General features: G+C 37.0%; 1 protein-coding gene across 2 annotated transcripts in view; it reads right to left on the bottom strand.

Annotated features, from left to right (window-relative positions):
• The window catches only part of PCCA (propionyl-CoA carboxylase subunit alpha), a 293,304-nt gene that overhangs the window by 194,865 nt on the left and 81,860 nt on the right, over positions 1 to 16,579 (bottom strand). For both annotated transcript variants that reach the window (XM_075090133.1, XM_075090123.1), the window contains exons 7-9: positions 13,930 to 14,061; positions 8,075 to 8,111; positions 2,016 to 2,094 (exon numbers count right to left, since the gene is read on the bottom strand). In XM_075090133.1, the coding sequence (XP_074946234.1) occupies positions 2,016 to 2,094; positions 8,075 to 8,111; positions 13,930 to 14,061 (248 nt within the window). The remainder of the gene's footprint in view (positions 1 to 2,015; positions 2,095 to 8,074; positions 8,112 to 13,929; positions 14,062 to 16,579) is intronic.

The raw sequence follows: 16,579 nt of genomic DNA, 5'->3' as shown, positions 1-16,579 counted from the left end.
AGTAGCTGAAAATTAGTTTATTTTTAGGATTACATGGATATGGAAGCAGCAATACATGAGGTAAACAACTTTTCATGCGATATTAAAACTATCAGATAATTTGTTACTGACAAAACAAACTAAGTCACCTTCAAAACATTCAGTCAGATGTTGTTCTTCAGACACATAAAAAGGAACAATCTTGGTTCCATAACGATCAGTGGGCACGTACACCAAATCTTTTACAACCTCACAGATATTTCTTCAAGACAGACTATAAGAGAAACCCAAATGCTCTATTTCATGTGTAAATGCAAAGTAAAGCTTTTCCTATTTTCCGTTCTCTCAGTCTCACTTATCTTTCTGCAACAAGTATTTTGCCAATTGAATTTTGCCTCCACTACTGTCTACCTGTAAATGTTAAAATAAGCATTCCTCCTTGATACAGGACCAGGAACCAGCGTTGATCTGTTAGTCTAGGTGTTCTTTCTCTTAGCACTTTTTAGATATTATTACATTAAAATTACACTGTAAAGATAAGGCTTAAAATAATCCTTTTGGTTAGTTATGCTAAGAGCACTGCTGGCAAATAAGGAGCTGAAGGGTATTTCAAAGGCTTTCCACAAACAAGGCAAGCATCTCAAACTAACATCACTAAATATCACTGGGTCAAAGTAGGATTACCAAATTAATTTTGTATGCAAATGTACAAAAAAGAGCATCTCTAGCTGGCTTCCGTTGATTCCAATCAGCTGCATCAGGTTAACTGTCTACACAATAACCACAACTTTTCTCCAAAACAAATTAGCAATCACGATTTTAGATTCAGGTTTTTATTTTTAAGCAGTTAATTTAATCGACCTCCTTTGCTTTCCTTACAAGTCCAACAGATACAACTGCTGCCTGAACAAGACCAAGGCAGCAGTTTTGGATTCTAAAGCAGTTGCAAAAAAGCATCCTTGTAAGAAAGCAGGTTATTATAGATCTTCATTCTAATGCACAAAACCTTCTTTTCCTATTCAGAATTGAACATAAATGGACTAGTGGTAGCAACGTGTAAAAAAGTTTTCTTTACATCTGAAATGTAACTGCTAGCCATTCATTGGCCTTTTTTCCAGTTTTTTGGTTTTGACAAACAATTTAATAGGGAACACAAAAATATGATGGGGACGTCTTGCAGGTGACTAAATTAAAGTAACAAAAATTTGCGTTGTACTTTGAGTTGGTTCCAGCATACGTGCTGCTATCTCCGTGTGGAAAGGAAAACATTTAGAAGGTTATCTAATTTTGGATCAAATAGGCTTTTTATTAGAAGTCTTTGAAAAATCCCAAAACTCATTTTTCTGTAACATCAGTGGCACATGAGTTGAAACCAGGCTCCCTCACTGCCAGAATATGAGCAGAGAACGGATTGTAAAAATTCTCCATTCAATAACAAAGCATCTTGAAGCTTTCAGGATTCAGACAACCATTAAGAGACATGAGAATGTCTGTGTGTTTAAACAAATGTTGTTTCAAACAGGCAAAAGCACAACAGTTTGCTGAGACAAATATTTTAAACACAGAAGTATGCAATTCATTAGAGCACATTCTGGAAACACTGTATGTGTTTCCACCCATGAATAATCAGTCTCATCAACTTTAACAGAACTAATGGCATGCATTAATGTTTGAGAATCAGGGCCAGTAAGTATTCTACCTAACACACAGACAATTAATACATCAGCATTCTGAAAGGCATACAGCAAAATGTTATTTACATTCTACATTTACAGTCTATCATTGGACTAAAGGCAGTTCTAAGTGTTGGTTTTTTACTCAAATTAGTGGGCCATGTTTTGTACGGTTTATGCAAAAATTAGATACATGCAAACTCCCGAAGTATACTGCTCACTATACGAAAGGGGAGAAAACCAAGTAATATCTGATTTCTCTGTTTAACATTTCATATCTGCTCAACTGTCAGCTCACAGTGACTTAATGGGACTTTGGTAACTGAAGCATTCATCAAGGCAAGCTTTTGGACAGCATCTCACCTGGTCTCTTCATCATCCCAAGCGATTCTCATGCCTTTCCCACCACCACCTGCTGAGGCCTTGATCATGACAGGGTAGCCTAACAGCGGGGAACAATTAGACAGAAGTTCAAACTTTGTTCAGTTGGTCAGAGGAACATGACAACTGACCACATGTCCAATAATGCCAGTAGAAAATAACTTCGTTTATTAAAACACTTCGTTCGGAGGGAGAGGGGAGATTTTTCTTTTCAAGACTTAGCTGTCAATGTAGTGATTTCTGAAGCCAAGAAAGGTTGTCTTCTCCATTTCATTTATACCAAAAAAAGCACTGAATGAATTATTCCCAAGTACCAAAGTAATTTATGAGTAAAGGCATTTGACCTTTTTAAGCTCACATTTCTTTAGGAACAAAATTTATTCCTTTGTTACTGCTGAAATAAGCTATAGCTGTGATAAATTTTTTTTAAATTACTAGCAAAAATAAGCAGGAGATTTTCATAAACTATTAGTCAAGGGATTCCGTAAGTAAACCTCTATCTTATCAACAGTTCCAGTGCAGTATATTTTAAATAACAGAGCACCTCAAGAGAGCTATGCTGCTCAGACATTATGTAGTAAGTACCACAGAAAACAGATTATTACACTTTTATTTTTTTACAATAAAAAAAGGATTTTACCCAACCTGAAAAGTAGTAAGAAAAACTGAGCAGCATAAATCTGACAGCATTGTGCATAACTGCTAATAATTTTACTCTCAGAACAAGATACCTTAATACAGGTATCAGTCAGGACCTTAGTTGTCTGAAAGCTAGGAAAGTACAGTAACCAAGCAAATATTTTGAAAACAGATTTAGTAATGATTATCTCATAAGACAATATTTTAATTCAAAGCAACACTCAAATAATTTCTTATTCATACCAGTGAACTTCACCTTTCTCCCACATGAATGTACAGAAACTTGAAAATTAAGGACCCGAATAGAAAGTTTGACATTTCTAGGATAGCAGAAAATTCTTCAAGCCTTTGGTCCCCAGTATGTTTAATGAAAATTGTTATATTAAGCCAAATATGAGACCAGCTGATATCGTCTGGCAAAGAGCGCATCAGTCCTTGCAAATTGAAGATACAGTCTATAAAAGGCTTTATTCTGGGGACCGAAAGGGATGTTTGAATATGGTTCCCAATAGAAATGGTCAAATCTTCTATCATCTGTGTAACTAATATTTACACTTTCTGGAATGTAGATCTACTCTTGCTCTGTCAAGTGACAGAGATATAGTATGCCTACCTCCTCCCCAAAGTCATTTGACTGAAAGGAGGTTCAGGAGAAGATAATTAAAAACAGCAAGATCTGGGAAACCTTTTGCTTAAAAAGACTGAAGTGGACACACAAAAAAGGGACATGATACAAGCATAAGTAACAGAGTAGTGTTGATTGGAAGGCAGGAATGCAGCAACAGTACAAGAGAACATTAAATTAAAGAAACAGCAAAAATCAGTAAAACAGTTTCCAACACAACATGTTATTAGACTGTGGAACCCCATGCTACAGGGCACCTGTGTGGCTGAAAGCTGCAGTAAGGTAATAGAGAAGCATATTTAGAGCCCAAATCCAGTTCCTATAGGCAGGGATAACCAAACGGCTATAAATCTTTGTGCTTTGGAGTCTAAAATAATCTCTAGTTACTAAGTATAAGGGTAAGACCAAGCCATGTAAATAAGCTTGCTAGTGCATCTCTTATGTTTCCTATGAAATATCTGATGCTGCCCTCAGAGGGGTATGGGATAAGTCAGCGTAACAATGGATTCGACCCAGAACTATACTAAGTATTTTCAAGGCTTCTACAATCCCAGAGGTAAAAGGGCACGTGCAAAATAACTCTAGATTGGATGCAGCGAACAGTGAAGTTCAACTTCTTTTCATGAAATGCAGAATAAGCAGTATCTACATAAGGACAATTTGTGCTGTAGCTGCTTTTCCAGATCCCTGGCAACTGCCAGGATCCCAGGCAAGTCACTGGCTAGCTTGAAATAAAGCAAAAAGCACATTTTGTATGATTTTCGTGCAAGAAGTGAGATTTAATACCAGCAAACTCACACCTCTGGTAACACTATCGCCAGCTGGAGATTCTCTCCAACTCAAGAGGCTACAAGTCTGAAATTCTGAAATAAGCACTGTTTTAAGCCTAATTATGGCAAACCCGTCAGAGTAATTTCTACCATCTAATCTATCTTATTAAGTGTTACCATGTACCTGAAAAAATCATCATCAATTATGCTAACAATTTCGGTCTAACAGTATCAGTCTCTTGAATGGCTTGCTATTTTAATTCTGTAAGCAGAGTCTAATCCTAATTTACTGTTCTTTCGTTTCAACAGCAAACTAGACAGGCTGGTAGTGAGCCTTTGTGAGTCCTTATATGCTACAGAACATAAAAGTTCATATATCACAACTCACATGGTTAAATTATTGGACAAGATGCATGGGTTACTGCTATCACTCACCAAGCGTAGGAACACTTTGCTCCCCCCTCCGCCTTTTATGTATACTAATTACACATCAACCACACTTGTATGCAAGGCAGTTAAAGATTCCAGAGAGCCACAATATAGATAAAAATATTTTTTAAGAAAATCAAAGTATGGCCTGTTTGGAAAAGATACATACAGCTTTTCAGGTTGAGAAGGAAAAATTCTTTGTAGCAGACCTCTAGAAGTTAAGACGACTATTAGCCAGTCCCCTGAAAATAAGGGGACTTGAACTTTTGCTTAAATATGCCTTTATGCACTACTTGCTCTCTGGGGCACTCAATTAAGCTAAACAGCAGTTCTTTGGCCAATACCAAAGACTGATGTGTGCTAAGACAAGGAAGGCTTTGTAGAATCTAAGTTTTGCATACATATTTGGTACACAAGGCTGGGATCAGGATATGTTAATCATCATTCTCCTAACCACTTTTGCACTACTCAGCAGCAATTGAAATTGCTGAAGTATGCTCACATGGATTGGTTGGATTAGTTGCAGGAAGGGAGAGGCATGCAAACAATTTCTGATCGCATTGATAAGGACCTAACAGCAGCAATGAAGAGTCTCACAAAGCAGGCACATTTTTGAGTAGGTGTTAGGTTTTCAACCCTTCCCTCAAATTAGATGACAATGAAATAAAAATTGCATGTAAGAGTAAAATCTACTCTCGTTCTATAGTTTTACATTCTCATGACACATCTGAAGGATAGGTCTAAAAAGACCTTAGAAGGCAGGAAGATAAAAAGCTGTCAAATTTGAAGATCATGGGGCAAGCCTTTGCAGTTCAATAGGTGCTATTAAGTTAGGGATACTTTGTTTCCAGAGCAGTTACTATTTTGAGATTCTGAATGGTAAAAAGTAAACATACTTCTGGTGTCCCACAGCTGTTAGTTCACACTCTTTGCAACTAAGGTTTTAGATGCTATTTATCCATTTTTATGAAGTTGTAGGTAATAGACCACAGAATGCATCATGCAATATCAGTTTGAGCAATATTGCATGTGGCAATACCAGGTTATTTTCAATACCCATTATTGAAAAGCTAGTACTAACTAAACCCATGTCAAAAGAAACATGACAAAAACATGTTTTTCATCACTTTAGTTTTATACAGACTTTCATAAAGTTTAACTGCCTGCACTTCATAGTTGTTCAATTCTTTCACACAAACTGAAGAGTAAAACTTTCTGGAGTTTCATCGATGCTTCAGAAATTAAGATACCTGCAGTTCTTAATGTACAACTTACGAACAGACTTAAAAGTAGCATGGGAAAAGAGCCAAAGTGATTAAGCACTACAGAAAGGATCACAAGAGAAGAACAGCCCACACAAATACAGCAGTGAGGCTATAGAAAGGAGCCTATACAGCAATTTGTGCCTGAACTTCTTCCAATTCCTGATTTAGACTAATATCTCTCTCACATTCTCTCTCTTGACAACCTGGGAGAGCACATCTCAAATTAGGAGCAAAACGCAGGTTTTACTCCCATACTTAGAAAATTTTTATCCAGAAATAATAGTCACTGAAACAGGTAATGGCAGCATCTCAACCCTGAAGTGCCCTGCTCCACTGCTACTGGATCTTTGGCCAGAATATAGCTGGGAGAAGCAGGAAAAACCACAAGGGAGCAAGAGAATATTACACATTGTTTTAGAGTTTTAAGCGCTGACCCACAACAAATTGTTTGGTTTTGTGGGTTGTGTGGTGTTTTGGTTTTGGTTTGGTTTTGTTGAATAATTACTTAAGCATTCTTAGAAGACTGAGGCTCTGGATAAGTGAAATTATAAATAATCTGGAAGTATTCAATTGCATATCAAGTGCCTTATATATGAGGACAAGTGCATTATATACATAAAACACTTCAATTTTATCCTATTTTAGATCCTTTGAACTTACAGATCATTGGATTTTATTCTGATCAGCGGTCAGGATCAGACAAAAGCTTAACCAAACTTATCAACTGGTCAATACCTGGGTAGGGAAAAAGCTAGAAGGGACATTTTGCGTTCACTACATGGCATCATAGTACATAACCTTCTTTGAATCAAAATCGTTTAAGAATTTACCATCTAAATAAAGCACCACCCAGATGTCAATAGTTGACTTAAACATTTACAGATTTAAGACTGCCTTGATTAAATGATCTCCAAAGTGCTGCTGATACAAAAGATAGGAACCAGTCAACAGAAAACCAGAAGAACTCAGAAGAAAATTAAGCAAGAATACTTTTTAAAGGGTATCTAAGAAGACACTGAATGCCTTCCAACTTACATTAATCAAAACTTTAAAAATACCTGCAGGAAATCTTTAAAAAAAAAAAAGAAGAGCAAGAAAGGCTATCAAAATAAAACTGAACCGAAATAAAGTCATAATACTATGTATGCCCTTTTTTAAGGACTAAAGCCAATTTTATTTACAGTTCTCCTCTGAATATTCCTATTTGGTTGATAACCTCTTCCATTTATTTCTGCTCCCATGACAGCGATCAGTAATCACTTGATTTCCCAACAGGGACATAAAGGCCGACCCATGGAAACGCTGACTTCAGCTGTGTCAGCCTAAAAGCCAGCCAAGCCTACAATAAGGACTTTCAGGGCAGCTAACCAGCGCAGGGTAAGAACCCCAACTTAAACTCAAAGTGGAAAGGTGTTACACTGATAAAACATCATCTGCAGCACTGCAAGTCCCAATTTCTATTTGGCACAAAAGGCACAGCTATAGGTTTTGACACAGGTGAGAAGTATTTGTAGCAAGGTCAGTAAGAGAAGCTTCAAATGTAGATACATAATTCAACTTATGTACCTGTAACGAACCTAAATAGTTTCTCATGGTTACTGTCTCTTAAAATGAAAATGCAAAACAAACCAAGAGAAACATCTTATTGCATTAGATTCTTCTTCTAGAAAGCATGTAAGAACATGTGTAATTTTAAGCATATGGTTAAATATTTTGCCTAATACTAAGCTTTAGTAAATAAAAGCCAAAACTCATTAAACACATATTACACTTGACCTTCATCAAAATGAGTCCTAGACAGTTTGCTGGTTGCTCTTTTCACCATTCTCTAAGATATTCAGAAGCTGAATAGTGACTTTATTCCAGAAAGCACAGAAGAAAGGCTGATGGTCTGGATGATATTCAGGCTAACTGCAGTCCACCCAGCAATGAAGAATGAAGATCATATCATCACTGGTGTCAGCCTCCACAGAAATAGAAATGTACCATGCCTAACGTCTGACTATCATGTCCAATAGCAGGCATACTTTGAAAGAAACTCCTTTAGTGAGCTACTCATTACTGCATATTACATGCATTCCACAAATCATGGCTGCACTTGTTCTGTAAAGTCCAGTTTGTAAAGCTAAAATGTGATGATTTAAGAGACAGGGCGTTAATGCCTAGATTCTTCCAGCCCTATAGGCAACAGGGAACTTGAAAACTATTAAAACATTATTTGTTCTATAGGGATTACTTATTACACATTCAATTTAGTCAACCATGTCTGCTGAGAGGCACACAAATCCCACCATAGCTAATTTAAGAACTTACCAATTTCCCTTGCAATTCTGACAGCTTCATCTGCATCCTGTAAAAGCAGGAAATGAGACCCAACGTTAATCCCATCAGCCATTGCACTATGTCCTGAGGGCAGTCATATATTGCACTACTGTCTCCTCTGATTCATTTAATGTTTGATTTTACAACCTTCTGACCCTTTTCAGCCAGAGGAATGTAAAATTAATACCATAAGTGGAATGTAAATTCTACCTCATCATTAGTATTCTGAGAAACTCAAAGCAACGAGGAATCAGCTGACAGGAAACACAACCAGGATCGCAAAATTATTTTCTGCAGTTGTAGGAATTTAATGCTAGAATTTAGAAGTTTACAATCAATAATGGACCATAAATCAGATCGTTAAAGTTTGTCCACTGCCAGCTCTTTTTCTGTCCTCACAGGTATTTCTGGTTGCTGTCAGTAGGGGGAGTTGATTCTCTATTGTTCGGGAGTGATTCAGGTTCAGAAAAAAACCTTGCAGAATTTCTTTAAAGACTTTTTTTATCTACTAAAGAAATAACACAAACATTTCACTTTTACAAGTTTTGCATTCTAAAGAGAGAATAAACCTTAAATGCATCATTTTAAACCGTATCTGAAATGAGAAGATTCCCATAAATTGTTTCCATTAAAGAGTCCACACATTATTAGCGTACAACAATTAGAAAAATCTTTTTGTTGATGCCGCCTATTGCTTCACCTGACTCATACCACTATTGCCTGGTACAGAAAAAGGTACTACCAAACCCAAAGAATAAAAATCAAAATACTTGAAGCTCTTACTTCTTAAGAACTAAATCTCTTCTCCTGCAGTAGTTAATTCTGGGCTCTTCTACTGATAACTATATTTCCATTATATAATACTAGAAAGAAAAAGGGCTAAATTACAGTGGTACAGGTTAACTTTGAAAATTCCATCCAAATTTGCTAATATTTATACTATTCCGCGACATGCATTAAACAATTTGTATGGAAGGCAGTAATGTCTGGAAACCACCAGCTGCTAAGTGTGTCTGAAACTATGGGGGCTGACTTATGAACATTAAAATGAAACCTGATATTTTTAAAGCTTTCAAGGCAATCCGTTTTAAAAGCACCCAGGTCAGAACTTAAAAAAAAAAGAAACCCACACATAAGAAATGTTCATACCTGGTTCATTTATGTCCGATAATAAAACAAAATCCTCTTTAAAAGTCTTCAGTACCTAGTAACAGCCCCATGAAGAATAAGGGGGCTGGCAGGGGAAGTTGTCAGAAAATTTAATTTCCTTTCATTAGCTAGTCTGCTCCACAAATCGGTGCTTGTTAAGTTCAAAGCAGTCCTGAAAGCAACATCAGTTTTAAGTCTTTTTACTCCAGTCACATCTGTTAATGAGATTTTTCCAAATAACTATTGTTTTTAAGTCAAGAGATAAATCTAGCAAAAATCCTTCTTCCCCCCCCCCAAAAAAAAAAAATAATCAGGGTTTACTGTTTTATTACACCTTGCTGCTTTCTATGACCCTGCACCCTCCAAATTTTAGCTTAAAGGGATAAAATGCATGAAAAGGGTCATTTAAGAATGTTAGTGGTTTCCACACATTGAGTTTGAAGGTTCTTTGTTCCTGCCTGTGACAGTTATGCGAGAATACTTCCCCTTAATAGCCTCTCTGTCAGGAAGTGTTAAACCTGCCAAATGCAGACAATTAGAGCCTCTTGAACAAAATGCAGGAAGAGTGATGACTGATGAAGAGCCACGATTATAGTCGAGAAGGAAACTTTTACATTTCTTTTCTCTTGCAAATTCACTCATATATTTGCAAAATAGAATTAAGAGGGGGGAAGCAAACGGTAATTTTTTTTCACTTAGTTACCTGCAAACAAGTGGCTAACTGACACATTGCAGTCCACAGGAAGACAAGCTGCAAATCATTAGAGGGGAACTTTTCACTGCCACTGTATTTTTATACACGCACACGACAACTTCAAGTAATAAGCAGCATCGTATCCACAGCACTAATTGTCTCAGTTCTGGCTTGAACAGGCTGAAGTCATCTCCCCAGCACAGTTATTAATTTACACTATTTCAACATCTGTTTCTTTTACAGTTCTCATATATTAGAACCCAAACTCTAAGATAAAAAAATCATTGCATATTCAAATTCCTTAGCCTTCAAAGAGTGTTTCTAAAATAGAAAACAAAAAATATGCTACGCTTTGAAGAGAAAAGCTAATAAACAAAAAATTAACTAACAACTGACATATTTCAGTATCTGGTAAGTCTTTTGATCTTTTTCCCTAAGAAAGTATGTTTTAGTATCATGCATTTCACTTGCATATGACATAAACACGGCAGCAGTTTGGGTACTTATAAAAAGTTAGCGCAATTATTTTAGATTTTTGGTGCAAAGAACTTATAATAGATACACAACATTTGCGGGGGGGGGGCGCGGGTGGCAAAAACCAAATGCTATGACACTGCACAACACAAAAGTCCATATGTGCAAAATATACAAAACCACACCAGTACCGAAAACATTTTTCTTTTTTTAAAGCAAAATCCTCAACGTTTTACTGCCGTTTCCTCAAAATACACATTAGCTACACTACCATTTTCCCAAAATAAACAGCAGATTATAAAGAAATATATCATTTTAGCACCATCTTTTATTGCACAAATAAAAGCGTTCATGTAACGGTAAAAGTTTATAAAAATTGTAATAGTTATAAAATTATGTCATAGTGTTTTTACAAATGGCTGATTTCACTAAGTTAAAAAGACATTAAATACTCATTTAGCATAAGAATTTCAAGCCTCCTAATTTCATGTACATGCCTCTCTGCCAGGTACCAGCAGGTGGAGACAAAAAAGCAAAACTATTCTGATGTAGAGGAATGCCAGGATAAAGCTGTTTAAGAGACTTCTAGAACTGTAAAACATTGTATTAATTACAAAGAACTGCATAATAGTTTTCATGGCCGAGGGTGCTGGGTTTAGAGAACCTCCAGTTCAAGTCTAGTCTCCAGCAATCTTTCCAGCAATACACTGATCATTTAATACCCATGTCAATACCCCAATGCAAGAATACAGCCAAAACAGACACCTGAAACTTAAATACAGTAAAATTATAGCCTTGCTGAAAACCTGCAATGTGTCTGCTGACATCAGTGAAACTAAGTAGTCATCCAGAAATACTAATCTTCTGGGTTTACATCCAGCTGTTTTTCTACCAGCCATAATACCAAACTGGCTGCACGTGGCGAAACAAATAAAAATCTTTCTTCCTTTGCCATTCCTTTGCCAGTTTTCACCATGGCATCTTCTTACGCTCATTACTCAGCCTCCTTTACTCATTTACAGACAGTACATCTTCTCAGCTCTAACTTTAGTATAGCCATTGCTCACATGGATTTACACTAATTCTTCTGATTAAGACTATTTACCACTATCTCTCCCAATCAGGTTTTAGGACACTAATTGTAGTTACAGATTTTGAAATTAACTACCTCTGAATGCTTTTGTTGGCTCTTTAGCGGACAGCACCAGACTCCGGTTCCTTACATGGGTGGGCTGGGTAGCCCTTGCCCCAGCCAACTGAGGTACTGAACCAGGGATGAGAAGAAAATTACTCTTTGTCAAACTACCCTCTCCACTCTAACTCCATGTCTTTCTGTTCTCAGTTTCATATTTGCTACAGTGTTTGCCTATATGAGAATAGTTAGTTGGGTCTGTTATGCCAAGCATCCTCCTCTTCGATCCTTCCAGGTCCTTAAGTATACTGTTGAAGGGCTTCCTTCTCTTAAATTTCTATTTAATTTTCTACTCACTGGGATTTTTCTGCATGCAACTTCTCCAAGATGTTATTACAAAATCTTAGCAACTCCAGTGTCTACTACATGTAAGTGCTGAGCAACATAAATAAGAGTGGGAAAGCACTTACCCTTTATTCATAAAGGACCTATGTATCTACAAGCACTATTTAACAAGCGCTGGAGAAAGACAACTCTTCAAGTAACAAAGATTTTCAGGGCAATCCTGAGTTGAATAACAAAGCACTGGAAGTTGTTACTCTATGTTCGCTTTAACTCTTCATCCACAAAGAATATGTGCAACCGATCTTTCTTCTGGCATTGTCAGAGGCATGAATGCAGTTTTCTTGCAGCTTTATTAAATTCCAGTATGAAGTTGAAGCCACCTCTAATCCACTCCAGCATCAAGCAGACACTTAACTCCTTCCTAGGACCTTTAAAAATTTTGTTTCTCAAGAAAAAGAGATTTTGAAAGCTTCATAAGTCTATGACCAAAACAGGTCTCCCACAGAGTGGCAGAAATCCTATAGTCTCCAGTTCCTTGTGTGTTGCTCTTCTGATTGTACCTTGTGTCACACAGCTTTGCCCTTCTTATCTTAGTCCAAATTGGCAAAATTGTACATCAGGATCTAACCAAAGATCAGGCATTCTCTTTAACCAAATTACTGCAGTATTCATCCAAGCAAAAGACACATTATCACAGGAAGAAAATCAGAGGACAACACAGGCATATATTCAGACCCATAGCAAGGATATCAATTATCAGAAGTTTTATTTCCTAGAACTGGTAACCAAAGCACTGGTTAAGGTAAAATTTTCATCCCCCCTTTCTGGTGGAAACAACAAATCTGGCAATGTCTGTGAACTCTTCTTTTTCTTGTTATCCTCATCAGAACAGATATTTTGTAGATGCTTAGCCCCATTGCACTCTATTCACCTTTCTCATTTAGTTGGATTTGGGTTTTTTCCTCCTAACAGTTTAAAATCCAACTTAGCTGACACCATGCTGAACAGCATTGACCTCGTATATGTTGCTCCTTAAAATACAGTCTGCGTTCCATCAATATATTCAGTTGTTCCCAATTATCTTGACATTTCCTATTTCGTCATGTAAATACGATTTATGATGACCAGAGGCCAATATCGATTATCATAAATAAAACCTGAAAAGCTTTCCCTTCAACTACATTAAAGTGTTGTTGAAGCCAACTTTTCACTTTTTCCTGCAACTCAAAGTTTTACTCAAATTTCATCTGGAAAAAAATTAATAACTTGACATGTCAAGGATAAAAAATTTCAACCCAGGAGGTCAACAGTTTATAATACACCAAAATTTTAGGCACATACAACTAAGGTTTGAAAAGAAAAAAAATTTATTTACCTACGTTAACACAGAAAATATATAAAGACACACAGGAAAGCTTGTAAGAGCCCAATGCTTAATCCCTATAGCAGAAAATAAAGCAAAACCAAGACATACTTTATGTCATCTTACAAAATATAAAAGCAGCAACCAAAATATTTTTTGAAAACTGCTGGAAATCATCCTTCTAAAACCCCAGGAAGGACACTAGCTGTAGATTTGGACAAAGAGCCACCAAGTTCCTCCCACCCTCATCTTGAGTTTTTTAAACACATGGGAATCTACGCCATCAGCACAGACCATAAAATGGAAAATTAATACAGTGTAACAAACTTCACTGTTAACTTAGGGCTGTCAGGATCTTGGCCAACAAGAAGTAGAGACCTGAGAAACATAAAGCCATGTGCAGATAGTCAAATCCACACTGGATATTTGACACATTTACCTGCCTTCATGTTAGATTTGAAGTAAAACATTTTTAGACACTCCACAGAAGCAGTCCTTAATACATCGTTTATTGACTTTCTCTTCTTCTCCAAAGCTCTCTTGCCATTAAAATTCTGCACCCCATCTTTAATTACATCTTATTAAGGAAGTTGAAATTATAATTACATTCTGCATCAGACCTTCAATAGGTGTACTTCAACTTGATACTGTCCATACAGTGGGCAGACATTAATTAAATGATTTCTCACCTTCACTACTCCATCAAAGCCAGGGATCGTGTTGACCTTTGCATTCTTGGCTAACAATTTGCTTTCAATCTTGTCTCCCATAGCTTGAATAGCATGTGTGTCAGGTCCAATGAAGGTGACACCTTCTGATGCCTGCAAAGACAACGAAGATAATACTTTAGGAGATTAATCTATAAATCAGCTTTACACAGGTACTGTTGTTAATTTTTCTCTTTTTGAACTGATTAATGAAACATTTAGAAGACATGGTGATCTGTTTATGTTACAACGCAGCAATATCTAAGCAGCATTTCAGCCAGTTCATTAAAAATATGTATGACCTTGTGAAACTATGTATACACACAGATTTAAATCCCCTATAATTAGCATTTATACAAATCAAAGCCAGGCCAAAGAAAAACAGCTGAAAGTGGAAGTACCCCAGCTTGAAAGTTAGAAATATCCCTTGAGAAAACAGAGGCTAGTTAACTCACTATTGAAATAGCCGCAAGTGATTTACAAAGATGTGCCTGCTAAACTGTAATGCAGTTGAAAATTCCATTATGCATTCCTAAAACCAAACCTTGAAGAAATACCAAAATGAAAGCGCAGTCTCTTACTTAACATATTTGAAGATCTTGAAAATAAGGTAATAACTAAAATAACATTTCCCCAGTTCTTTCAGGCAACTCTCTCTTCCAATACTAATGTGGAAATAGGTTAACATAGAATACTTTATAATATGTAGCCAGAACACTGAATTGCATTTTCCCCTCTATTTCTCTATGCCTGCAATAGACTTCAGTGACAAAGTACACAGGTGGGTTTTTTTCCAAACCTCTCCAGGGTCAGTACTATACAGAGCTAAAGGCAATTCTACCAGAACTGTTTCACTAAAAGCTACTGATGCATCAGTGAGTACATGAATGTTTCAGGCAACTTAACATGGGGGGGGGGGGGGGAAAGATTCAAAAGAATAAGCATACTAGCCTTGCACTATTTTTTCCAACTCTTTCATTGATTTCCCACCCATTCTGACACACCTGTAAAATGCTTAATAACAACTTGTTTCTAGCCAATGGCAGTTTACTTAATACAAACACTAACACAACGGCAAACATTCAATTTCTTGTATAAAAATTTGTGTCTTAATATTTTGTCTTTCTGACATACACTTGTGCTGCACACGTTAAGGTTGTCAGATAGTTTGAGTCACTAACAATGAAAAGTAATTTGCTGAAGTTTTGTGTACTTATTTGAAGGTAGTACATGAACACAGAACAGACAAAAAATACAACTTTTTAAGTTGGGGAACATCATCCTCCTGCTCACAATCTTCTAAGAGCAGAAAGCTGCCAACATGCTTACGAGTCACTGTTTTCACTGTCAGCAGCTTCCCAGCAGCAAGAATGTAACAACAGCAGCTCTGTACAGACAACCTCTTATCACGTCAGCTAACAGTGCTACAGATAACAGAGAAAAGACGAGATAAGTATTACAGACACATTAGGAAGCTCAAGCCAAAAGACACCCAAACCTAATGCAGGGCACCACTTTAGCTATGTCAAAGGCTTGTTAGCTTCAATTCACAATGAACCATCTGGGTTTTTACCTCAGCCCACCTCTTCTCTACTACAGTAGGCTTATTAGCTCAGCAACTCAGCAACATTGATTTTATCAATAGCTGTCTTACAAAGTTGGGAAGACTACAATAGGAGGGAGGAAGGGATAGGAAGACCAACACGAAGGTGCAGATCTATTAATATTATAGTGCTAAAGGATCTGAGCACCAACAGAATTCACTTTTTAAAGGAGAAGGGAAACAAGAAGCAAGTAGTTGATGTTTGAAATCATAGTGACACAAAGTTTGGGGAGCTAAGCATTTCAGAAACAACAGCGGGTTACAACCTGAAAACTGATACTTTGTTCCCTCTTAACAAGAGAGTTTTAAATAGGTGCCTGGGTATACCTGAAGGTAGGCCAGAGTTCCTCCTGTCATCAGACTCTATTCCAACCTCAAAAAGCTTTGTCAAAAACATTCACTTACATACTTGGCAGCTGGAGATTATGCTGTCCCTCCTGTATCGCTCCTAACCTGGAAATACTTTGTTTCTACAGCTCCTGCCATAACATTGGCATTTGCATCCTGGCCAACACCACTTCCAACTTCATCATATATTGCTTCCTCTCCCCACCCTCTTCTCAAAATCTACCATCAAAAACATGGGATCTCCAGAGATCATCAAGAGATAGTGGGCCCCAAACTACTTCTTTCCAGTGAAAGGCAAGTAGGGGACATCTTGCTTAACTTACTGTCTATTCTCACTGCATTGTGGCATGGACTTTCAAACTGCCCAGTCTATTCCCTGCTCCTGTCCAAAAAGGCAGTTGGGTAAGAAGAGGATAGCACCATTCAGGAAAGACTCATAAACCACCTGAGTAGGAACACTCCAGGCCATTTCAAGAAATTCATCTGCTCTATCAAATATATTTGTTACATGAATCTTGTAGAGCTGTAACATTCCACATGGATACAACCAGTACTTATTAAAAATTAAGTACTAGATTATGTGCAGCACATTCACATTGCTGTAACGCAAATACCACCAGTACAACCTATATCTGTCTTTTATTTTTAAAAAAGTATACTTTTAATGTCCATAATTTACAA

The sequence above is a fragment of the Phalacrocorax aristotelis genome, chromosome 1 (assembly GCF_949628215.1).
Source record: "Phalacrocorax aristotelis chromosome 1, bGulAri2.1, whole genome shotgun sequence".
Taxonomy (NCBI): Eukaryota; Metazoa; Chordata; class Aves; order Suliformes; family Phalacrocoracidae; genus Phalacrocorax; species Phalacrocorax aristotelis.
This window is presented reverse-complemented; position numbering and strand designations above follow the sequence as displayed.